Below are 26,251 nucleotides of genomic sequence, written 5' to 3'. Positions count from 1 at the left end.
GATTTTGACATTGCCTGCGGCTTGTGATTTCTAATTTGCTATCCGGGTCCCATGTCTTCAAATTTGTTATAGAAACCTAATGTGTCAAAATTATAACAGGAATTCTTACATAGAATCTATATAGAGAGAAAAAATCCAGTTTACAAGTCACATGTCAGCATCCAGATTTAAGGTCTACATTTCCTGACGCGGATATAATAACCCGCATACAAATGTAAACAAATGAACGACGTGACCCGGAAGTGCAGGAAAACGTCATTTGATTTCCTCTTTTTTTAGTGTTTTTGTTGTCGGAGCGGAGACAGAATACAGCCAAACAACTTCCTGTACCACAACAGTTTATAATACAAGCAAAACACAAAACCTGACAAACACACATACATGTTTCTGAGTTTACATCGATATATGAAATCCAGTGGTACACAAACACAGTTCTCAGACATAAACAATTATTTTTACACAGACACACTATAGTTTAAATGTATACTGTAAGCCTCTTAGACCACCAATTGTTTGCACTTCATTATCACATTACACAATACTTAACAAAACCGAATTATTTACGTTACTCACAACTCTAAATAATCTTGAAAATGAGAATAAAATTATGCCATTTATTTTATTACTTTTCCACGCTATTTCCACGCCGATTACAACATCATTATGAATCAAATTAATATTATATCACCCAACAACAAGTTCTTTCTAGGAGACCTATTGTCTTTAGTCTGTTAAATACACTCACACGCTGTTCCTTTATTTCCCGATGCTTTTTCTTGAAACTTTGTATACGCGTGTTGGAGTTTGTTTGTTTCCGGACACAAACACCCTTTTCGATTCGTACCATTGTGTGTTAGATTAGATTAGGTTAGGTTGGGTTAGGTTCTTATATATGGTTTACTTGTAATGATAGGAGATAACTGTACTTAGCTTTACAAATGTTCATATTTCTAGTTGAATAGTAGATCTTTGTACTCTGAGGAATTAATCTGTTGACTTAACGCTCTTAGTTTAATAATTTTGTACTCAGGGATATGGTCATCGTATTCAAAGGGTTAAGGCACCGTACTCAAGGGGTCAGGTTAACATGTCCAAATTAACTTACCAATAACTTTAGGTTTTCTCAGAGGATTGGTACCTTCCTCAAGAGGTTAATTACATTGTATATACAGGTGAATATGTCAACACCATTTACCTAAACTTAGTAACATAGAATAAAGGCTTTCTAGGGTACATGTTTGGGTCCCTTCACCACGTCACTGGAACTTAACCTAACTCATTATCCTCATACTCAACAAATTGGTCATAACGGGAAATGTCACAAAACGATTACTTTCACCTCCCGGACTTCCACTAGAAATTACGGCCACTATCCATTCTTGGCGGGGAGACTTAGCTATCTGCCTGACTCCTCCCACTACAATTTCCTCTCGACTCGGTAAATAATTTATTAGGAATTATGTACTTTTACTTGAGGTTAAAGAATTGTTTATTTAAGGAGCACATGAGAGGGGGTTGGATGATACCATGAACCAGTAGTGAGAATGTCCCGCACGTATCATGAGACTTGTTGAGGAGACTCCCAGACCCCGTTACTTCTCACCTACATACTCATACCGGTTCTGGCAGCACACTACTCCAGCCTCTGTTTGCCTCGGGAACATCACACGCATCTCAAAACACAACATTTCCTCCTCTACTAATCTCCTAAGCACGATACTATTAACGCGCCGGACGCTTTCACTCCTCTAACTAAACAGAATTTTATACGGATGTGCGTGACGTCAGAGATGTGTCGCGTCAGATACGTGTGACGTCAGACACATGTGACGTCACTGTGGTGCGGCTACTGAGTGGCTGAGGTTTATCTATGAAACACACCGGAAATATCAACCGTTGGAGAAGTGAAAGGCATTCTTACTTGATGAAATCATAAACGACCGCTAAGACTTAAGGAAAAATAAGTACCTTGGGTCTGTGTTCTGTTAATTCAGGAATGATAGAGAATAATACACAACAAATACTTCATAAGAGGTAACTGTGGTGGCACACTTACTGCAGCTGGACCACAGTGAAGGTTACCCACACGCTCACCCCTCCTGCATATATCGACAGCAGTAAAAGCTATAATAAAATATATGATATAAAACTAATGCGGTTTAGTACAGAGGAGATTTATATTAACATAAAAAGTTTGTAGCGTAATAAACACAAACATAAACATTAAATACTGAATATAAACAGTCCATCGCGTGAAGAGGTTAAAAATAAACTTAAAATATATATGATAAACAAACATGAAAGAGAGTCATATAAACACAAGATTACCATCGTAGTAAACATTGGAAAAGGTTCATATAAATACGAGAAAATCAACAACGTAGTCAACATCGATTTATATAACTTTACACCTCCCTCTCCCCAAGACCTGTACAGCTGACACCAGACACTGTTAGCTAAAGACATTAAATATGAACAAGATGGAATGATTGACAAACTGACAGACAGATATTCAATAAAATCGTCATACAACTTCCCATCGGCTCACCGTGTGTACATAAACAGTGCTGGTCAACTCGTACGATCAATAACAAACATCGATTCAACCAAAGATAGTCTGAGGTAAGCTTTAAGAGGCTACACTTCCATTGGTAACCTTTCTGACGCTTTACTTTATTTATTGAGGCTGTCCCCGTAGCTTGTCTTCTTTACCAGTATGTCAACCTCGAGTTTTATTTCCAGCAGAGTTCACCGACACGAAAGAGTATATACAGTGTAGGAGAAGCTGCCAGGCGTCGTTTAGCAACTTTTTTCCTCAAACATGACGCAATGGATTGTTCTGAAACCTGACATCGACGTCCTACACCTCCCTGGCAGGAATCACGTCATTGAAATGGTCATAAAAATTCATAATCATTAAAGAAAGGTGTGAAAAATGTTATATTATTACTCTATGTCTTTCAATAATTATAAGTATTATTTGGCGGGGAATACAGAGTTGTTTACAAGCATTTAAATATGATGCATACCGCCAGATCCTTCTCCTGTTCCTCACCACCATCTTGAGGGCCTGAGGGAGGGTCTTCCATAATGTAGAGCCCTGCGGTGGTGGGTGAGAGTGGAAGGCGTTCCATGGTTGTGTGGTGACGCGTCCCCACCCAGCCTTGACTCCCTCACACAACACCCCCACTCCACCTCGCTGCCTCTTACTCAAACTCACCATTTCTGTGTTCCTGGTGTAGTTTTTGACAGACTATGTGAGACGAGGTTACTTCTGGACGAGGTTTAACAGGGGAGAGTGAGGCGACTGGGAGTAATGTGATGCTAGAGAAGATGTTTGAGTTTTTACTTTGAGTATACTTGTTAAAAACGTTAGACAGCATAAAGAAAGAAGCAGATTTGGTCTCAGGTGATGTCATGGCTCACACACACACACACACACACACACACACACACATTAGGATAACGATAAGAGTAGATTTCTCCTTTCCAACTTAAGTTTCCCAAATCCAGGTAGAATTTTAGAACTACGGGAAAAGCTTAAGAGTGACGGGTAGAGTAAGCTGCTAAGTGAGAGCACCGATAAGCTCCTGGAAACGATCAATTTAAGCAGATGTTGAGCTTCGTGTGGCGGCCCATCACTGTTGACGATTTCCGGTGACGTTGGGCGAGGAGGCGAGCAGCTGACCCGCCTTTACTAGTGTTTCCTGTCTCACCTCACCCTTATGGACGAAGGGGGAGAGGGGGGGAAGGGGAGTGGAGGGAGAGAAGGAAGAAGAAAGGATAAGTGAGGGAGAGGGGGAGGGAGGGGGAGGAGGGAGGAAGGAGGTGGGGGAGAGGGTGGGAAGGAGGGAGGGAGACCATGGAGAGTTTGAGAAGCAGGATGAGCAGTGGAGCGAGACAACACCGACTCACTGAAACAAAACTCTCTCTAACGCTGAAAGACGAGGAAAAATGGACCTATTTTTCACTGTAGGGACCCACCAATAGTCCTTAAGGGGGGTTAAAGGGGTGGACAGGATCGTGAGGTGGTGAGGGTGTAGGTGAGGTCAGGAGGTGCAGAGGTAGACGTAGGTGGTGAGGGTGTAGGTGAGGCCAAGGGGCGTAGAGGTAGACGGAGGCGGTGAGGGTGTAGCTGTGTCCCCGGGTGTGGTGAGGAACTTGGGTGTCGCCTACAAGCTCCACAGCAGATCTGGGACGCCAGTGTGTGTGACTCACTGTCTGAGGGGGCGGGGGAGGGGGGCGCTTGTGGGAGTGTGAGGGATGGAAGGTGCAAGGGGAGGAGAGCTAGTAGAGATGTAAGGAGGGAGTTAAGAGGGAAGGGGACTAGAGGAGGTATGGGGGAGTAGTGGAGGAGTGGGATGCATGGGAAGGGGTATGGTAGGGGAGTATGGGGGGGAGGGAACCACAAATTTCATAACGATGGTCAAAGGAATTGTTTTTCCTGTAGCTTCACGAGGTACTTTCTTACTGATCATCTTCCTAGTTAATGCATACGACGAATGAATCAATGTATAACAAAGTATAACTATTTATACTTTTTTATAGGAGTTTATTCATCCTAGTTAAAAATGTATAGGTATTTTTTTGCTCTCCAGGTTACCAGTCTCTTCCTGGTATTGTCCTCGCTCAGGCAGACAATATAACCTGGTATGTTTATGATGTTTATACGAAGGTTCGGGCAATAAACATTAGATTAAGGTAGGGTTAGGTTAGGGTTAGGTTAGATTAGGTTAGGTTAGGTTAGATTAGGTTAGGTTAGGTTAGGTTAGAGGCATTCTTACATCTTCAGTTACCAGGAATATTAACCTTAAAACATTTTGTGAATCCGTCTTGGTTGGTTCCTGCCTCCTCTTGTTTTTTGTCGCTGAGAGAAAGTTTAGTCTAGTGGGACTGTGAGTGTGACATTGTTTTCATACACTGATAAACGTCTTATTGTCAGTGGAATAAGATTAACCTTCACTTCAGGGGACATTTCAAAGGTAACATAATACTGGTTTTTGGAGCCTGAGGGAATGTGTGTGTGTGTGTGTGTGAAGAGACGCTAACAGTGCCTCTGTGCCAATATCATGTAAACCGTGAACCTTTACTGTTACTCCTGAATAATGTATAATATTTACTTTAAGTTGCGGCAATATACCACCACAAACTATACGTGATATATTGTGTCTACTAGTTGTGTTTATTTTATTGTTTTCTCTCCTTTAACGATCTCTTTTATAAACTGAGATCCCTGTACGCCATCTGTTGACGATAATACTAACTACATATGTCGTGTTGAATTCAGATTGACATAACGTTGGTGTAGAAAGTCGACAGCCAACTTTTAGATTTAATAAACATAATATCTCCTACACCCAGACCAAAGCAGACCACAATATCATCGTATGTCTTAGGTCTTTTTTTTTTATCTCGGTTCTCACACGGAAGACAACAGCTGGTGGACATCTGTCGTGATCTAAATGGTCTTAATGCTTGTAATGTTCGTCAGCGATTTACCGGGAGATGTGACCGATCGTAAGCATCACAACGGTATAAAATCAACTGGTCGGTCTCATCAACGAAGGACTGTTGTGTTGCTGAAGGGGATGGATATAAGATTCTTAATATAGAGTAAGAAGATAAAAGGAACTAATATTAAGCCTTGAGGAATTCCAGAGGTGATTTAAAGGTTATTTACAGTGAATATCAAAGTAAAAATGGACTTATCTTAGTAGACTGACGTGAAACTTACTATCCCACGTCAAGAAACGCTCATGTGGGCGCTGTACAACCTCCCGCTGCTGTACAACCTTTTATTGCCAGCTTGTTACACTTTCGGCTTTGTTTATTTAGCCGAATCCTCATCCCTTCCTGGCGTGCTTGGTGGAGGTTTTCGGGCGTGAGAGATGAGTTTTCAAGTGAGACTCAACGCACACCCGGTGGTCAATTTTTCCTCACATTGTTTACTCTCTGTTTCCTGGTGTTGCAGCCTTTAAGATAAAATAATCAAGCCTAAAAAACGAAATATAACCCCAGTCTAAGATATGACAGTCGACTCTATACGTGTTGTTTGTTGTTTAAATATATTCTAGACAACTAAGGTCATTTAACACGTAATCTGACCCCATACACGAGGCAACAATTAGTTAAGATTGAAGAAGATGAGTCTGAGGGTTTTTTGCGAGTGTTGTTGGTGTTGTGTGAAAGTGAAGTGAATACAACCAAGCAGCTAGACCCAAAGACCAGTGTGTTGGTGAGGGAGGAGTAACGAAACACAGCTATGGTACACTGACAACACATGACACGTATAGCCAGTGTTCCTAAAGGTTAAGAAGAATATTGAAGCCTAAAAATAAAATAAGAGTTTATATCAACCTTTAATCCACGTCTACTTTCTTCTCCTTCTTCCCTTCTGCTGTCCATTCCAAGAACCTCCCCCACCCTCTCCTGTCTTTCTCTACACTCCTCTGGCAGCCGTAAAGAAGCGACCACCTCCCTCCTCTACCTGAAAAGTACCCTCCACCCCCCGACGGCTGTGAATTGTAAGACTCGCCCCCCGCCGAGAAGCCGCTTCTCTCGTAAATGGAATTAACGCGTTACAGCCGAGCCCTCACTCTGCTCTCACACTCCTCCAGATGATTGCTTGTAACACCTGTAAAGACACCAGTGTTATCCCTAATCCTCGCCTTCAAGATGTTTTACTGCCGATAACTCGGACCTGAAGGTAAATAACACCTCTTATTCTGTACACCTCCCACCACAGCTCCTTACGCTGGTGAATTTACGCTATAATAATATTATCCTGACCGTGAAAAGAACGTCGGTGCTGGCAGGACGAGGGAGTAGGTTCGTCTAGTGCAGCTTCTTACGGTGTGGCGTCTAGAGGTAAAGGGGAAACATTAAGTGATGACGTACAGTAGCTGGTGGTGTTTGTGTCTGTGTGATGCAGTGATGGTGAGAGGGATGAAGCTCCACGGTGTTGCTTAGTGGGGTGAACTGCCCGTGTCGACATACCGTAATGACTGGATGTGGGCAGAGGTACTACAGCCTGGGCACGACGCTGGTCAGGGCACAGCCAAGCTTCCCCCTGAGGTTGTAAATCACGTATTGATTACTTTAACCGTCGACCTCCTGCAGGGCATCCCTGTCTCATGGCCCAGTGTGATTGTAAATTAGCCCCCCCCTCCGCACACACACACCTAGTGACCGAGACAGGTGCCACACACACACACACACACACACGTGAATAATGCTCTTGTAACGGGGCCTTAGTCGTGGTATAAGTGAGTTTCATTTGTTTTATTGTATCAGTTTTCACACTTCCATGACCATATTCACACTACAGCAATAGGCGTCTGAATAACGTTCATATTAAGACTTCCTGCCTTTTTATTTACAAGATATTTTCTGTTTTAACTGTGGTAATGCTGCTGTCACAACCCATCGTCAATTTTATTTTCATTTGCGATAAAGAATTATGTGTTAGATCATCTCTCTATTACTCACAATGGCAGGGTCGTACTCAGTGCCATAAGTATCTACCATAAGCCACTTATCGAGACACACACGGTACACTGGCCCTCTCAGATCCCTCTTATCATCATTATGTCTCTAGCTATCAGTTTGGGGCACAGCTGTTGCATCGTTCACCCCACCCGCCACCTTGGGACGAATCCCTGTTCACGTGCAGATGTATTAGGGCTCCAACACCAACCACTCTACTGTAGTTACTGTAATTTGTATGTTTAGATTTCTGCTCCAATTTTCTATTATTATTTAAGTCATATTGAGACACCCTCTGGACATGCGTATCTCGTGGTATCTTGGTAACATATTAAGGTCGTTTATCATGGACTGTACTGCCCTCGCACACAAACCATCAGTCACAGGCGAGAGAGAGTTGAGCTACAGACGGTTGCAAAATCACTAGCTATTGAAATTCCAAGGCTTTAAAAAAAATTGTGGTTTCAGTAACAGACAAGGTAGCATCACCGTAGCAGCTGAGGCACAAAAACAAAATAGCATCATCGTAGCAGCTGAGGCACAAAAACAAAGTAGCATCATCGTAGCAGCTGAGGCACAAAAACAAAATAGCATCATCGTAGCAGCTGAGGCACAAAAACAAAGTAGCATCATCGTAGCAGCTGAGAGGCACAAAAACAGCACTGCACTTAATTTAACAGGAGAATAAAGTACATGGATTCGTCCTTCAAACCGGTATTTGTCATTATAAGTTTTTTAGGTCAATGGCACTCCACCCAGCCCCCTCGGAGGTCAGTTTGTTTACATACCCAGTAAGCTACATATTATTTTCTATCGTATTTATATCCTCCTTGTTCTTCCAGTTTAGTGAGTTCGGGGAAAGGATTTGATTTTAGGGTCCACATCTCACTAACACTACAGACGAGACCTGACAGACACAATAAATAATTAAATAACAAACCAGAAAAAAAGATAATTATGTTAACTTAATTCCATTTGTCTTTCTTCATCATAAGTCAAATTTGGTCTAAGAAACTATATCCTTGACCTACCCCCAGCACCTAGCAGCCAACACCCAGCACTTAACATGCAACACCTACCACATAGCACCCAGCACTTAGCATTCAGCACCTACTATGTTTACGTCCCCTTAGCATATAATTTAGGGTTAATATTCGTTTTGTTCCTCCAGTTCTCCACCTCAAGAGTGAGATTAGGAGGAGTCGTTTAAGGGGGAGAGAGAGAGAGAGAGAGAGTCACGAGCCAGAGGAAACGAACCTGGAGATCAGAGAGTTAGGCAGGGCCACGGTACCGAGTGACCTTAGTCGAAGAGGTCAGAGGGTAGGAGGTTCTGAGGGGGAAGGGGGGGGGTTTGGGAGGCGAGGCGGGATACTGGGTCGGGCTTTCATTCTCGATTGCCCAAGACCTTAAGGGTGAATCATGTCTTGGGAGAGGTAAGTAGGGGTGGGAGGTGTGGGGAGGGGTGGGGTAGGGGTGGGGTGGGGGGAGGGGTGGGAGGTGTGGGGGTAGGGGTGGGCGTGTGGGGGGGTAGGGGTGGGGGGGGAGGTCACCAAGACGGGGGATGGTGCCTGAGATAGGAAACGCACACAAGTAAATTATGAATCGTATATAATATAACGAACACACACTTACAGACACACACACACACAATAATAAACACTTGAACTCAAATTAAATACAAACAAACACACACACACACACACACGCGCACGCGCACACACACACACGCGCACACACACACACACACACGGTCACTCCAGACGGCTATATGCCCCCAGAACTGACGTTAACCTCCTCCTTCCTGGGATATTGTCTCTGGGGTCAAGGATCATTAATGACAACAAAGGGAACGAACCAAAGCTAACCTAACCTTACCCACTTACATTAGCTAAGAAATTGATTGTGTATTCCTTGAGAGAAAGATCCCATAGGAGTGGACATGACACAACACACACATATCAATCAAACGGAAAAAAATACACTTTCATCTCTATATTTTTCATTGTATCTTCACCAGCGATATTTATTTACAGTAGAAAATTCAAATCCGAGGAAATAAGTTGCGCGCGGTCGTGGGATCCTAGGAGCTACAGAGTCAATATTTTATGACTCCATGATGGGAAGCAAATCTAATCTTCTAACTTAAGCTTATTCTTATGTTAGGGTTAGTTAGGTTTACTTCATTCGTGTCGTATAATTTTAGTAAGGAATCAACAGTCTGGCGTGTCATGGAGGAGCAGCTTGAGTGTACAGTAGAGAAGGCGTTTGAGGATGGACATAGTGTGGGGGAGGGAGGGAGGGAGGGATGGATCGGTACCTGGTGGGCGCGGCGTTGAGGTCACCCCCCTGGACTTCCCTTCCCCTGACCTTTGTTATGAGTCTGTTATATAATTTGAGCTTGAATATTAATAAGTTAGTAGATAATCATATAAAATGGTAGCTTTTTGTAAGAAATAATTTATATCCTGTTGCATAAAGTTTATACACTACGGTGTTGTATTTTGTTAGGTGAAGGGGGGTGACAAGACGATCTTTTGAATCCGGGAGGAAAATTGATGTACCACTGATACACGCAGTAAAATGTGTATATAATCACTTTATATGTACGGAACGAACATTTTATTTCAGAAGTCTTATGCAAATTTCTAGTAATATACAAAAATACAATAACATCTAATAACTAGGAGTATTACATAATGTGTTTGGTTCCTCACTCACCTTTGTTGTTGAAGAAGTTGACTTGATTAAGACGAAAAAAGAAATGACAATTGACTTCCACTGGTGTGCACCTTCAGGCTTCAACACTACAAGGTTGAGTATCGCTGTGAACACTGTAGAACTTTTTCCTTGTCTCCTCAAAACGTATTGCCACAGAATCTTACACAGAAATAGATACACTTCTCACTACAAATAACTAAAATTCTACTTCACTATCCAGGAAGATTTCTCAAGTAAATGAAGTTTTGAGATAAATGCTCATGGTGTACCCCCCACCTCACGTCCTAACCTGCACTGACTGTGTTACCTGCCTCACCTCACTGTACTGACTCCCTCCCTCACTCCTACAACACAGGTGCCAACTAACCATTTTCATCACAACACTCGCCTAAGATGTTCATATATAATACTTTATTTCATATAAGATCCAACGAGTAATCCACACCAAAAAATATACATTATTGAGCGTAAAGCTGTAGTGAACGTAATTTTTGGTCAGTGTGTGTACCAAAAAGGTTTATTTAAGTGACTACAGAGTTGAGAGATTTAAACTGGGACTCACATAATGAGCTTACAATGGTGCCACATCTCAGTCATACACTCCACCTCCGCCACGTCTACGAACAAGTGGTGACCAATAGACGCAGATTTAAAACCGTATAAAGAGTTCAAAATTAACACGAACTTCTTTCTGTATATTATAATCGTAACTCTTAAAATCTCAATTGCATATACTCAAAATTTATTTACAAGTATCAGAAGAAGTATATATATCAACTTCAGGGATTAAAGTATACTTGAAATAACCTTCACTTGAAATAGGTGATGCTTTAACACAAGACACCGCTGAATTTAAAACTATGAAAACAAAACAGAACAGGTAGGTGGGGTTGCCATACTGACACTATACACTGTACAACATCAATATGCTCACCTCTTAGCCATTGTACACAGTCTCAGCATTTCTAGTAACGAATATTCTTCTCAACTAAAGAGGACAGAATAGACCTGACTGGATGGCTATACGTAAAACACAAATATAAAAACTAAAACCAGCATCATGACTTCAATGGGATTATACCTGAACCCAATACAACTTAATACATTCATGATTCATTTAACACCAGTGGTGAATCTTTCATATCTCACAGTATAGCATTTTGTACACCGAGAGTGACCAGCCTCACACATCTCTACGACCATTCTGTAGTGAGTAATGTGGCCTTGTTACACAGTACTGTGCCACAAAGATGAACACTATGAGTGAGTTACGGCTTTGTTTACGTCGTCTAGTTTTGTCCCGTTTTTGTTGTTAGTATTTAAATTTTCTTAGTTTTCTTGCAACTGAAGATGTAAGAATTTCCTTTTAAATAAATTCTAAGATCATGGCTACCATTGTGGAAGGAGTTTCTTGTAGAGATTACTTAAATTCAACCAATAAATGTTATTATATTTTTGTGTATAATTGGAAATTTACATGACCTGAAATAAAATATCCGTTCCCTTAATACCTGAATAAGCGTTACGATAACGAAATTTCTCAAAATAACTCTAAATAATTTCAATAAAATGTCTGATCAAGCAATCGCAGTCTTAAATTCATGTTTTTAATTACTCTTTCAATTACAATGGGGGCTGAAGGAGGGAATATCTGCTAGAACCTGATGTACGTTTGAGTGCCCTTAGTCATGAACAGCAGGAGCATCACAAGGAGAACTAAGTTACATATACATATAGTGTGGTAATAAGACCAACAATCCTCTATGGATGTGAAACGTGAACACTTACAAACGAGAGGAAGAGAAGGTTGGGTGTGCTGGGTGGTGTGGATGGTGTGGAGGAGGGCAATGGAGAAGGCACAGTGTGGAAATCGGGGAGTTAACGTGGCAATGTGTAATCCAAGATGTGGTGTGTTTAAGGAAGTCAGACTTTGGTGGACTGGACACTGCTCAAGGATGGGGGGAAGACATGAATGGCAGAGTGGCTACCGTTCGACCTCTGGACTGACTCCGCTATGGGATGCAACGTCAGGATTTGGATATAAACATACAGAAGTGGCAGAAAATAATCACATACAAACAGACGTGGAGAAGCTTGGTGAAGGGACATCTGGTCCAAGAGCTACTGGAGTAAGAGTAAAATATTCCATAATGGCGCCATTAATCATGAAAGATACAAAAACTCTATCCTCACATTCAACTCGTCATATTATGTCTATTCTAAGTATGAGCTATAATGACAGCCTTTAATTTGACAACGACAACAATGCGACACTGATAACGATAATTTGATGATATGGACTTACTATAAATGACAAAGAATAAACATTAATCTGCGTTGTCTGTGTTTTAGTGATAAAGCAGCAGACGCACAACTGAACAAGATAGTTTTTTAGTTTAACAAATTTATTGGCAAAGCTTGTAGTACAGTTTGCCTATTCTGAGTAATTCAGTCAGGTCTTGACACTAAGGGTGGTATCACTTCTCACTACCACGCAGGACAGAGGTTCATACACACAGAAATACATCATATTCATTGACAGCTATAAATGTATAGAGGTCAGATTCATATGGGTAATGTCACTGTTCACTGCCATGCAGGACAGAGGTTCGTACACAAAGAGATGCATCATATTCATTGACAGTACATATACATATATGTACACACACACATACACATATACATACATATACACATATACATACACATATACATGTACATATATATATATACACATATGCACACATACACACATACATACATATACGTCGGTCAGATTCATGTGGGTAATGTCACTCTTCACTGCCATACAGGACAGAGGTTCGTACACAAAGAATGAAATACATCATATTCATTAGCATCCTCCGCCGGAGAGAGAGAGAGAGAGAGAGAGAGAGAGAGAGAGAGAGAGAGAGAGAGAGAGAGAGAGAGAGAGAGAGAGAGAGAGAGAGAGAGAGAGAGAGAGAGAAGGGGACATAGCATTCTTGTCTTTATGTGTGTGTGTGTGTGTTTGCTGATTGAGTTTGCTTTCACTCACCTATGATGAAGCAATCTATGCCGCCGACAAGATAATCATGGATGGTGTGCTTGTCAGGCTTTGCAGAGCCTATGTATTAGGGTGTGTCAATTTTGTCAACATGTTAAAAATCAAATTTGGTAGTCAAAATATTGTGCCTCTTTATGTCTAAACTTGAGATTAGCAAACAAAAATGAATTGAAATAACCCTCACCTACATCAATTATACCTTAAAGTTTCAAATATCAGTATTTCAACAAATTAATGAGACTTGATTAGAATTATTCACTTGATATTAACTAATCTCATGTAAGCATATGGATTATGGAGTATTTTATGGTTCTATAGCTTGTGTACAATATGCATGTCAGAACATGAACATGAACATGAACAGGCTCTCCGTGTGGGACAGTTTAATTCTTGTTTTGACTTGTACCAAGCGTGAGGATAAGGCGCCCGGCTCACTCTCCTTCTAGATATCATAGACGGTGGTTTGCTCTCATTGCACTTGCACCTACTCTACCAGACGAATTCTACATTTTAATTATTGTAAGTAGGGCATATTGATTGTCGCAGTTACTTATATCATTGTATAAAACATTATGTTCTAAGAAATTATTATGTTATTTCTGTTACAGCATTTTTGATAAACAAATTGATATTTTTTGAAACAACAATTGAATTATGAAACATTGAAATATTTTTCTATTTGTCAGATAGTGTGAAGATGTCAAAATTGAAGACAAGAAGTCAGTTGTCAACCCACTTGAGCCTGCTAGTTGGTAAAGGGAAGGAGCTTCCTGTATCAGAACTTCCAACAGTGAGAGACATGCTAAGATTAGGGTTACTCCTTCGAGAAAAAAATGCAAAGGACAGAAGGAACTATACAGATAAAGAACTCATAAATGACATGATAGTCCCTCTTCTGCATCAATGGACAAAAGCTAATGCACTATTCAAACCACCTGTGATTAATCAGTGTCGAACTATTGAGCTAAAACTAACGAAATTATGGCACAAAGCAGTTGAAACATCACTTGGTAAAGGAAACTTGGCCAGGAAAAATGAATTTCTGCACACACTTGATACTCTGTTTGACATTTTGACCTGCAAGTGCTCCATACAATTATGTTCTGAATCCAACTGTTCTCACTCAGGTAAGAGAGAAAATAATTCCCACATTGATTGTGGTTGTCCTCGTGAAAAGAAGATCCCTGTTTTAGAGCTTGAATTTATAAAGGCACAGAGGACAAAGGCAGAAGGCCAAGGAAGTATGCAAATGGGTTCAATAGATTATTCAGAAACAAAGAAGCAGATTGCTAATGCCAAGAAGAGAGAACAAATCCGAGAGAGGGAACAAAAGAAGAAAATGAAGAGTGAAGAAGCCATCCAAAGAGAGGAAGAGCTGTGTCAAGATGTTTATCACTTCTTTGATAGTTCTTCTGATGAACAGGAAGCAACATCAGATGATAGTTCCAAAGAGCCATCTGAACCTTTACCAAAGAAAATGAAATACAACACAAGAAATATTTCAAACATTGCTTTAGCTAGTATTCGCCACCATGCTGGACTTCGTGAGGCTGCAGAAATTGCAACTGCCGCTTGGATAGATGCAGGCCTCATCAGCCGAGAGGATGTATCTTTGGTGATAGATCATAATAAAATTAGAAGAGCACAAGAAAAAATAATGAAGGAAATATCTGATCAGCATGAAAAAGATTTAAGCGAGGGAGGGCTCTCCTGTCTTTTGTTTGATGGAAGAATAGATGACACAAAAGTTTTGCTAGAAGTAGAGGGAGTGAACAGAAAGTTTCCAGGTCTCATCAAAGAAGAACACTACTCTGTCTGTTCTGAGCCTGGTGGTCGGTTTTTGTTTCACTTTGCTCCCGAAACTGAAGTAGAAGGGAAGAAACATGCAGAGGTCATTGCTGATCATATTTTATGTTGGGTTCAGGAGAGAGGACTTGGCAGTTCACTGCAGGCTGTTGGTGGAGATTCAACTGCAGTGAACACCGGATGGCAGGGGGGTGTAATGACGCATTTAGAGAAAAAACTAGGAAGAAGACTTGTTTGGATTGTATGTGATTTACATACAGGCGAGCTACCTCTTCGTCATCTCATCCAGGAACTTGATGGTCCTACAAAGAGCAACAACAAGTGGTCAGGTCCCCTTGGCATCATGCTGGATGAAGCAACACAACTAGAAATAAATACAACCTTTCCAAAGGTCGAAGTTGGCCCTCCCCTTCCGGCGTTGTCTGAAGGAGTCATCAAAGATCTCAGCACAGATCAATCCTATGCTTATCGTATTGCCCAAGCAATAAGATCAGGAGAAGTGCCTCAGTCATTGGCTCTCTTGGAGATTGGACCTGTCAGTCACAGCCGTTGGTTAACTACAGCTCTTCGTTTCTGCAGGATTTGGATTTCCAAACACGAATTGAAGGGCAAAGTGCTGAAGAATTTGAGGTTAATTGTTGAATTTATTATTGGAGTTTATCTTCCCCAGTGGTTTAGTGTGAAACTTAATCCTATGTGGGTGGATGGGCCCAATCACCTTTTGTTTCAATTGCAGCTAGTAAGAACACAGAGGAAGGTAGTGAGGGACATCGTGTTACCTGTGGCAAGAAGGTCCGCTTGGTATGCTCGATCAGAAGCAGTTTTGCAAGCAATGCTTTGCAGTCAATGTACCAATCTCCGAACCGAGGCTGTAGAAGTCATTCTAAAGATTAGAGGAACGCTAATAGATGACGACCAGTTGGGAGACTGTTCGTTTCATTCAAGAAAAGTTCCCCCAATAAACGTCAATGCCACCAAATTGTCAGAATTGGTTGACTTGAGTTTGGAAGTCTTAGAGCCACCATTGACAACAAGTCTAACTAGCCAAGAATTGAGAAACCTTAAAGAGACTCCAATGCAGGTGCCGAAGTGGCCTTCCCACACTCAAAGTGTGGAGAGATGTGTGAAAATGGTCACAGAAGCAGCGGGCCATGTTTACAGCCACGAGAGGCGAGAAGGTTACATCAAAGCACAAATAGCAAGCAGACTACTGATGACAAGAAACCAAAGCAAAGAGAGTATGAAGGCATTGGTTACTTTCAAATAGACTACGGATAATAAAATATAATAATTTGAAACTTGAAACAGTAACATGTGTGCAAACGCTGGTTATGTTATAAATTCACAAATATGTACATTTAAAAATCCATTTGATGTAGGTAGGACTTATTATAAAAAAAAATTTATGCCAGAATATTGTTTTGCATGCTTAAAGACTACAATAAATTGCTACCAAATTACTCGATTTTCAATTTAGCCAGTTCACCCCCTAAATTGACACACCCTAATGGGTACAGCGTTACTAACTTGCCAGATGTGTCTATATCCTAGCCTAATTCTGGCCACGACTACATCACATTGTGACGAGTGATGTTAATCTTTCTCCTCAACGGATCATAGTGGAAATGTTGGAAAATGGTGATTAATAAAGATGACTTAGTACCAGCTACAAGAACAGATAAGCACAGATACAGTAGAAACCTCTGAGAATTGATTTGAAATTTACTCCGCTAACAGTGTCACATATTCAGGTACATCCAGTGTGAGCTTGACCTACATGTGTGTTAAGTGTGAGGGATACAGTGTACTAATTTTACCTGCACAATACTGATCCACAATGGTATATCAAAATTATTAAGGGTGGTGCTGAAAAGATAGCCATTATTATTGTTATTACTACCGGGTATTATTATTATTATTATTATTATTATTATTATTATTATTATTAATATTATTATTATTATTATTATTATTATTATTATTATTATTATTATTATTATTATTATTATTGCCACCAATCGAATCTACAGAATTTTATCTTCGCAATCATTAGTTCAGACAATTCTAAGACGCTTTTCTTCTCTGACGATTCCCTCCCAAATGACCTATATAATTACTATTGTTATTGTTATTGTTATTCTCTTTAATACTACGGCAACATCTTTAAACTCATTCAAAGTCATTTAATTCCTTCATTTAATCTCATTCATTACTGTTTATTTACCTCCATTTTCTTTGATGCGATAAAAGAAAATGTAACTTTCTTGGGAAGACTTCGTTACTTTTTATTATAGTTAAAAGATATTGTACTTCAGTAATGCGAACTTAAATGACGAAATTACTGAATCCATATTAACTCGGCTCAGGGGTTAGTAAATAGGTTCAGGAGTTAGGTAGATATTGTGGGATTTAGTAAAAGGTCTTGGCTTTTGACCCTGTTGCCCTATATAGTAATAAATTGAGTAATGTTAAATAATTACCACATATAATCGCAATTCTCATATATTCTTACAACCAACCAAATCAAATATGATCTAGTTTGCAAAAAGTTAAACTTATCATATACTTTCAAAATAATTATAACCATTAGTAAATAAATGGTCTAGTGTTTCGTTCGTGACATTTTTTTTTAATTATTACCACTACTACAGGTTAGAAAATTCTATTGGTATTGTCACTTATCATATTCTTAATACAAATATTTTCTTAGAGAAATATAAACACATTATCCGAGCATAAGCTAATCATCTTAAGATTGTAGTTAACTTTTATTGGGTACTAATATTTTAAAATTTATCCTCACCAACAAAAGGTGCTGTTCGTGGTATGATTCTTAACATAGTCATCTTTAATACCAAGGTCACTCGCCATTGTAGTACGCAGACACTTTATCTTAAGCTCATGATGAACACAAGGAAGACATAAGGTAAGTTTATCACATCCAAGAGGAGGAAAACTTAAGGTGTGTGTGTGTATATACAATAGGCTTTGTTGTTGTACGTGTAAAAGAGAAAACTGATGAGTAAAACAAGCGGCTGCCGAGTGACTGTGTTGTTGTATGTAACATGTTAATTGAAACATGTTAATTGAATCCATGACTTGTTGCTTTAATTAATATTTTCTTACTTTTTTCAATATAAACGTATTCCTGTTAATCTTTTACTCTTTGGTTCAGATTTGATTAAGTAATATAACTTATTTTATAAATGTCGAGGATAACTGCAGACTTGACAATGGAATGCTTTCATGGGATTTTTGAGAAACAGTTTATTTTTGTTTCTTAAAAGATAAATTCCAGAGAAGCCCCCAACTTCTTAGTAAAATATAATCATACCATAAAAGTTGTTTGGAATTGTTTTAGTCAAAATATATAAGTTCTGGCAACAAGACTGAGCAAAAGGTAATGATTTCTATATTTATATTTGTCGAGCTACTGTATCTATTTATGTAATGTATCTATCTACTGTATCTATATGTCTATAAATAGTTTTTTCCCAAAGCCATTTGTTGCCTTCAATACTTTGATAAATCTAAGAAAATAATTCACTATGGTTAACTTTAGCAGGGGTGAACCACACCTGCCTCGTGAGTGCACTCTGGTTGGCCAAGTACTTTCTGTTTAATATGACAGGGGCTCCGCCCCCCCGGCTAGGAAGTTAAATTTAGGTGGTGAGTCCTGAGTCAATGGATTTTCAGTGATGGGAGGGGGGGAGGGAGCTGTGAACTATAGGGTAAGTTTAGCCTTAAACATGAGTTTTTGAGCTGAAAAGTTGAGGTTAATTTATATGCCGGGTCAATTTGTACACCGCCAAATATGGCAAGCCACATTTATCTTAAAGTGCCAAGAGAAAAAATTAAATTTAAGCTCACTCACTAAAATATACGCACTTACACCCTTAAATGCTTGAGTCAAGAAGGCAAGCATGAACTCCACATGCTTCCCAGTTGGGCATTGTAAATGCTTTTGCACTTAACCTTGAACAGGATGCAAGGGGGTGCCTAATAAACTAGCCCCCTCACAGGGCAAATCTAAAAAAAAACATCTAAAACATCATCTGAGACTAAAAGAGAGCTTGTGGGTGATAAGAGGGCCTTAATGTTTAATCACTTACTAATGAGGCTCTTTGGTTAAATTATGGATTGTATGTAGTGTAGTTTACCAATTTTTTCTTAATAGGGCATTAAACAAAGTGTCTCAACAAAATATTCTTCATTTATTTTAGAGATAATTAATTTATTATATGACTTAAGTATCCATTTCAACCTATTCTAATAAAAAATGTTTTTCAGAAAGCAGAATACGTGCTTGTGGTTACCTGTCTTGATCCATGAGTACAGATGGACCTGTCTGGATGTGACACCACAGCAAATTCTTCCCAGGAGTCCCAGGAAGGAGAGGTGGGTTCTTAACCATTTCCTTTTATGGCTCCTCACATCATTTACTGTAAGGTTTGGGTTCATTGTTAGTCTTTCACTAACTGTTGATTGTGGGTATACTAGTAAACACTTTGGCTTGTTCCTTTAATAAATCACCAGAAATTTCCACACCTTCACTTACACGAAGATTAAACCAGGTAATGAGAACTTGGTCTAGTTCCGCACTTTTTCCCTCCAACATTGACTTCCTTACAAACATTTTCCTTTTTGATCCACTGTCAGAAAAGATTTTTAACAGTTTTTCTTTCTGTTTTTTAATATCATACACTGTTGAAGAGCCGATGCTGTATGTTTCACAAATGGTTCGCACAGACACAAGTTTTTTAAGCACTTCCACTTTCTCTGCGATCGACAACGCACGATGTTTACGTTTTACGCCACCGCTTTTCTTTGCTGAATCCATGATGGGGCTATACAGCAGCAATTAAATGATAAAATCAGAAGGAATGAGCATGAATGCTTCTTAGCAGGTGCAAGCAAGACCCAACAGCTGATTCTGGAGTACAGCGCTATCAAAACATAAACGGCGCGTCCAGAAAACAATGGTGCGCCAAGGCAGGAAATTTGAAAATGCGCTCCGAAATCCATGCCGGAAAACTGAAGGTTCCGGTTTATCGATTGGCGGATTTTTGATGGTCAACTTGTAATAGAATAACTTACTCTGCATGGCATAACATATAGACTTTCTTTGTATTTGACCTGGTTTATTATTTGCTGATTTTCTTTGTAAATATTGGTAGAAAAATTGTAATTTAGGAAAAAAATTCAAGCACCCAATACGAAAGCGATAATCAGAAATATCTATATGGGGAGAGTAGGACTGATGAGGGAACCATGGGGAGAGGATGACTGATTAGGGAACCATGGGGAGAGTAGGACTGATGAGGGAACCATGGGGGGAGGAGGACTGATTAGGGAACCATGGGGAGAGGATGACTGATGAGGGAACCATGGGGAGAGGAGGACTGATGAGGGAACCATGGGGAGAGTAGGACTGATTAGGGAACCATGGGGAGAGGAGGACTGATGAGGGAACCATGGGGAGAGGAGGACTGATTAGGGAACCATGGGGAGAGGACTGATTAGGGAACCATGGGGAGAGGAGGATTGCACCAGGTACTCATTGTGATATCCATAAATTTTACAAGTGAGATCTTCCAATTCATTAAATTCTTTATCTGTCAGATTTGTACGTTCTTCCATTTTCTGAAAACAATTCATGATGTTTGAATGTTTCACCAGGTAGGTCCATGGATGAAGTTTACTTCTACAGGTAAAGGCACTCACACTATCGCAGCTTGTGAATGCATGGAGGCCAAGTAGAGATAGGCTTAATTCTCCACCAATTTTAGTGACAATGCTCTTTACATCTATCATTACCCATTTATCGCCTGCTCCAGAATCCATCATGACATGGGTTTTGTAATTGTTTGCAGCGTAATGATGGACCAGCAGACAACGCATCTGTGGTGTCAGATGATCTGACTGTCAGATGATCTGACTGTCACAGGAGGTTTTATCAGACTGCTTGACGGCATGCATGAGATGCAGTATCGTGCGGGATCTGCCTCTTCTTTTGTTGAACACAGGTCTTCACATTCTTGTAGCATATTTCTCTTCCCATCTGGACTAGATAGAATAAAGCATTTGTCTTTGTTTGTGAAGTACAGTTGAACTTCATGGAGTTTATTTCAATATTCAGGTTTGGACCACTCCTTTAGGTATTTTATTACTGCTTATGCTTAAGAAATTCTTCCAGTTTGTGGGGACCCTTGTCAATGGTCCGCTTATGATAAATCCCTTTCGTGAACCGTGGGTTGCTCTTTCTCTATATTTGATGCTCAACAGATGGTATGAATCGGTCACAAACTCAACCCTACCCCATTTGACTCATGTCAAGCATTGGAATATCATTGCTGTCATATCTCCAAATGTTCTAGGTTGCTTTTGGAGAATGTAAAGCAAAGCATTTCCATCAATGATGTGGATGATCTCCCTACTTGGAGGTTTTTCTTCAATGTAATCTTTTCTTATGATGTGTTGCAATTTAGACTTATCAGTTTTAATGAAGTATCCATCATGAGTTGCAAGGCTCCTTGGAACAGGTGCAAGTGAAAATGAAAGGACTTTTTCTAAATCTATGTCATTTTTAGCTGCTAAAAGTGTAAACTGAGCAAATACATTGTGTGTTGCTTTTATCTCAAATGTTTTCTTAGAGCGGGCAATATTCACTTTTAAAGACATGGCTTCAAAGTTCAGCAGTTTAGATTTCCGAATGTTCTCATGGAGAGGGACTTGCTTGGTTATTCAATGATCATTGACAAAATTTCTGAAAATGTTCCAGGCCAACTTCATCAACTCTCAACAACTTCCAGAGATACTGAATCACCAGAAGTTAAACAAAATAATTCGTCTTTTTCAGTGACTTTGAATGGGTTACTAAAGTTATTCAGAGCATTTCTTAAAGCTTGTGCATCCTTTTCACTATGTTTGATTTTTCATTGTTGGTTATACAGTATTTAAGAGCTGTTCTAGGAGTTAATAAATCATATAAAACAATAATTTTTATTTCAATGATGAAAAACATTCCATATAAAAGAAATTGATACCTCATAGACTAAATTCTGTTTAAAATTTACTTCACTGTGATCAGGTTAGAAAACCAACTCCTTAAATATTTAGTTTCGGGGTGTAATAGGCTTGAGAGGCTCTGCTAACCCCCTCCACCATTTTTGAGGGTGCTAACAAGTAGATTCATATTGCCTAGGGTCATACCAAATTAGAAATACTACTTAGGAAAATAGCCAAGGGTTGGTCTCTGCCCACTGGTGCTAATAACTATTGTCTCTTAATATTCCATACTTGGGGAGAACCTTGTGGATGGAAAGTTGTACTAATTGTACAATTATTGTCAAGCCAGAATACTATACTTGTGTGCAATACACTCTCTAAGGCAAATTGTTCTTTTTACAGGTATCGCCAACTTCACATCTCAATACCAAACACAATACAGTACAAAGTGGAAATTCAAAATGTCTATTGAAGAGAAAAATACCACCAGTGAAGAGTGTGGAACATCATCATCTCAGAACAATATTCTTCAAAAACAACTGCTTGTGCTTGGTGGCATAAAGAATTTTGAGTGTGATGAATGTGAGAAAACATTTTCAAGGAGCAGTATCCTCCAACAACATATGGTTGTTCATAGTGGCATCAAAAATTTTAAGTGTGATGACTGTGGGAAACTTTTTTCACGGAAAGGTCATCTCGATTGCCATTCAATTGTACACAGTGGTGTTAAGAAATTTGAATGTGAGGAGTGTGGGAAATTATTTTCACATAACAGTAGTCTCCAAAAACACTGGATTGTGCACAGTGGTGTCAAGAATTTTAAATGTGAGGATTGTGGGAAACTGTTTGCACGGAAGGGAAATCTTGATAGCCATTTTCTTGTCCATAAGGGTATCAAACAGTTTGAATGTGATAAATGTGGGAAACATTTTTCACGAAACAGTCATCTCAAGATTCATATGTTAGTGCACAGTGATATCAAAAATTTTAAATGTGATGAATGCGGGAAACAATTTACTCATAAGACTACTCTTGAGAATCATTTGCTTGTACATGTTGGTGACAAAAAGTTTGGTTGTCAAATATGTGAGAAACACTTTTTGCAGAAAGGTGCTCTCAAAAAACACATGCTTGTGCACAATGGTGTCAAAAAGTTTAAATGCAATGAATGTGGGAGACATTTTTCTCAAAAGAGTACTCTTGATAAGCATTTACTTGTGCACAGTGGTGTCAAAGAGTTTGGGTGTGATGAGTGTGGGAAACATTTCTCGCGAAAAAGTCACCTCCAGAATCATTCACTTGTGCACAGTGGTATCAAAAAGTTTAAATGCGATGAATGTGGGAAGCAATTTTCACATGGGAGTAATCTCCAGAAACACTTGCGTGTACACAGTGGAGTAAAAAAATATGAATGTAATATATGCATGAAACATTTTTCACATGAAAGTAATCTCAAGAAACATATGCTTGTGCACAGTGGTGTCAAAGAGTACAGATGTGAGAAATGTAACAAATATTTTTCACAAAAAAGTCATCTCAAGAATCATTTGCTTCTACACTCTGGTAACAGAAGGTTTGAGTGTACTGAATGTGGGAAAAAGTTTTTACGCAATGGTGATCTGAAGACTCACTCACTCGTGCACAATGGTATAAAAAAGTTTAAGTGTGCCGAGTGTGGGAAAAAGTTCTTACGTAAAGGTGATTACAGGAAGCACCTGCTTGTTCATGTGAACAAGGATGAAAAAGATTTGGTCAAAAGCTCCATTAGTAAGGAGGTTGAATGTGGGATAAAGCTCATACATAGTGATGACCTCGAAAAACATTTGTCTGTCCGTGAAAGCAAAGATGAGCAACAGTTAGGCAAAAGCTCCAGCAAGAAGGATGACAAATGTAAAAAATGTGGGATGAAATTTTTACGGAATTGTGACCTCAAGAAACACTTGGTTGTCCATGCAAAAATGAGCGTCAAACAAGAAATGGTCGAAATCCCCACTAGGGAGGAGTTTGAATGTATGGAATGTGGGGAAAAGTTTTCACTTAATGATGATCTTAAGAAACATTCACTTGTCCATGAAAGTATGAGTGAACAAGGATTGGCCAAATGCTCTGATCAGACAGAGTTCAAGTATATTGAATGTGGGGAAAAATTTTCACATAAAGATGATGTAAAGAAACTTTTACGTGTACGGGAAAGTAAGGGTGAACAAAAATTTATCAAAATTGAGTTCTTGAGATGTGAGGATGAGAGAAATTCACTCAGTGGTTCAGGCAGTCAATCAGTCAGTCAGTAAAGACATGGGTAGTGTTGACCAAGGCTCCATTTATTTTTTGACACCACCATGTAAGAAATTATGAAAAAAGATAAAACAATTTGATTCTATGCATCTATTTAGGCAGAAATTGAGTTCACCAAATCAATCAGATTTGATTATGAAGCACAGTACCTGTACTGATAAAATTCACTTCAAGAAATAGCCGTAAGAAAATGCACTTAAATTAAAATTTAACAGAGGTTAAGTGAGAATTTGACTTACGATAGGTCAAGAAGTATAAAAATGTGTATCACTGTGACAATTGTGTTGTGATACTGTAGTATTATGTATGATGTGTTGCTGTAGTACTATGCATTATGTACCCTGTAATGCTTAAGTACAGTATTACTGTATATGATGAGATGCTATAGTGCTCATCATCGTACATTTGAAGATGTATGCTTGGCCAATAGTTTTTGAGAAAAGTCATGTCATATCATGTAAATAGGGATGTACAGCAGTTAAAAAAAAAGTATCTGACAGGGTGGGTTCGATGACATCGCAAATTATACGTACAACTCGAGATGTCTCGGGAGGGTTGGTATGCATGTCTTCACCCACCACCATTCAGTATCCAACACGGGGGGAGGGGGGGGGGTGAGTTGGCAAATAAGAATAAAGTAAACAGTTAAGTGATTACTATCACACAATATAAGGAGACAACACACATATCTCAATACCTATCATATTGTTTCACACACAGTATGCACAGATACTTTTTTTTAGCTACTGTACATACAGAAGATGGACTTAATGCTGTATTACCTGCCCATGTTTTGGAAATTATGTTTACCACATCAATTACTGTACAGTTGGTGTGCAAAGTCATGATTTTGTTTCATATAACCATAAATCATATTGAAATGTGTATAGAATACATTTGTGTATATTGTATATACTGCTTTTGGAGGTTAACCTTAAGTTAAAATAGTCATAGATAGTATAATGTACAGTACTATACTTCTTTACCAGAGGTTTTAAGCTTTTGAAAATGTGAATCCATTTTTCTGGCAATTAGTGCTATTTACAATAAGATCAAGTGTTTTATAATATATATATATATATATATATATATATATATATATATATATATATATATATATATATATATATATATATATATATATATATATATATATATATATATATATATATCATGTAAATCCACAATGCGTGGATAAGATAAATCTTGATAAAATCTGCGGGAAAATGGAAACGAGTGATGCCTTGGCTTTAGATGCTTCATTAAGACATCTTCAGAGCACCTTTCTGCCTCTGAGAAGATGTCTTGAATAAAAACAGCAAATGCGTTCATTTCCTTTTCGATATTATTAAAAGACTATATATATATATATATATATATATATATATATATATATATATATATATATATATATATATATATATATATATATATATATATATATATATATATATATATATATATATATTATAAAACACTTGATCTAATTGTAAGTTGTAAATATATATATATATATATATATATATATATATATATATATATATATATATATATATATATATATATATATATATATATATATATATATATATATATATATATATATATATATATATTAACTATGAGTAGACCGTTTGTTCCTCCTACACAATGCTGATCGGCGCCATACATCGCCGTTCACTGGATATCCAGTACCGGGTGAAGGGTCTTTTCAACATAAGACGACTCCAGGCAGGAACAAAGGTGTCGGCAGCTTCCAATACTGAGCTTCAGTATACAGACAACCTCACCCTTGTCACTCACACGACCTACAGGAGATCCTGAACATCTATGGGTATATACACAGCGGCCTTGGCGTCAGTAAAGGTAAGACTCCGATTCTCTTTCAGATTG

At 38.9% G+C, this 26,251-nt stretch overlaps 2 protein-coding genes across 2 annotated transcripts in view; one reads left to right on the top strand and one right to left on the bottom strand.

Annotated features, from left to right (window-relative positions):
• Positions 1-10,475, bottom strand: part of LOC121863525 (mucin-17-like) — an 83,918-nt gene extending 73,443 nt beyond the window's left edge. Inside the window, exon 1 of the mRNA XM_042362210.1 lies at positions 10,204-10,475. The gene's annotated coding sequence lies outside the window, so the exon portion shown is untranslated. The remainder of the gene's footprint in view (positions 1-10,203) is intronic.
• Positions 10,476-17,896: 7,421 nt separating this feature from the next.
• Positions 17,897-25,507, top strand: LOC121863524 (gastrula zinc finger protein XlCGF57.1-like). The gene is made up of 3 exons (XM_042362207.1): positions 17,897-17,981; positions 19,346-19,453; positions 22,466-25,507. The coding sequence occupies exon 3, from the start codon at positions 22,525-22,527 to the stop codon at positions 24,352-24,354; it is 1,830 nt and encodes a 609-aa protein (XP_042218141.1). The 5' UTR covers positions 17,897-17,981; positions 19,346-19,453; positions 22,466-22,524; the 3' UTR covers positions 24,355-25,507.
• The last annotated feature ends 744 nt before the right edge of the window (positions 25,508-26,251 follow it).

The sequence above is a fragment of the Homarus americanus genome, unplaced genomic scaffold (assembly GCF_018991925.1).
Source record: "Homarus americanus isolate GMGI-L3 unplaced genomic scaffold, GMGI_Hamer_2.0 scaffold41366, whole genome shotgun sequence".
NCBI lineage: Eukaryota > Metazoa > Arthropoda > Malacostraca > Decapoda > Nephropidae > Homarus > Homarus americanus.
The sequence above is the reverse complement of the archived record's forward strand: the minus strand, read 5'-3'. Positions and strand labels throughout refer to the sequence as shown.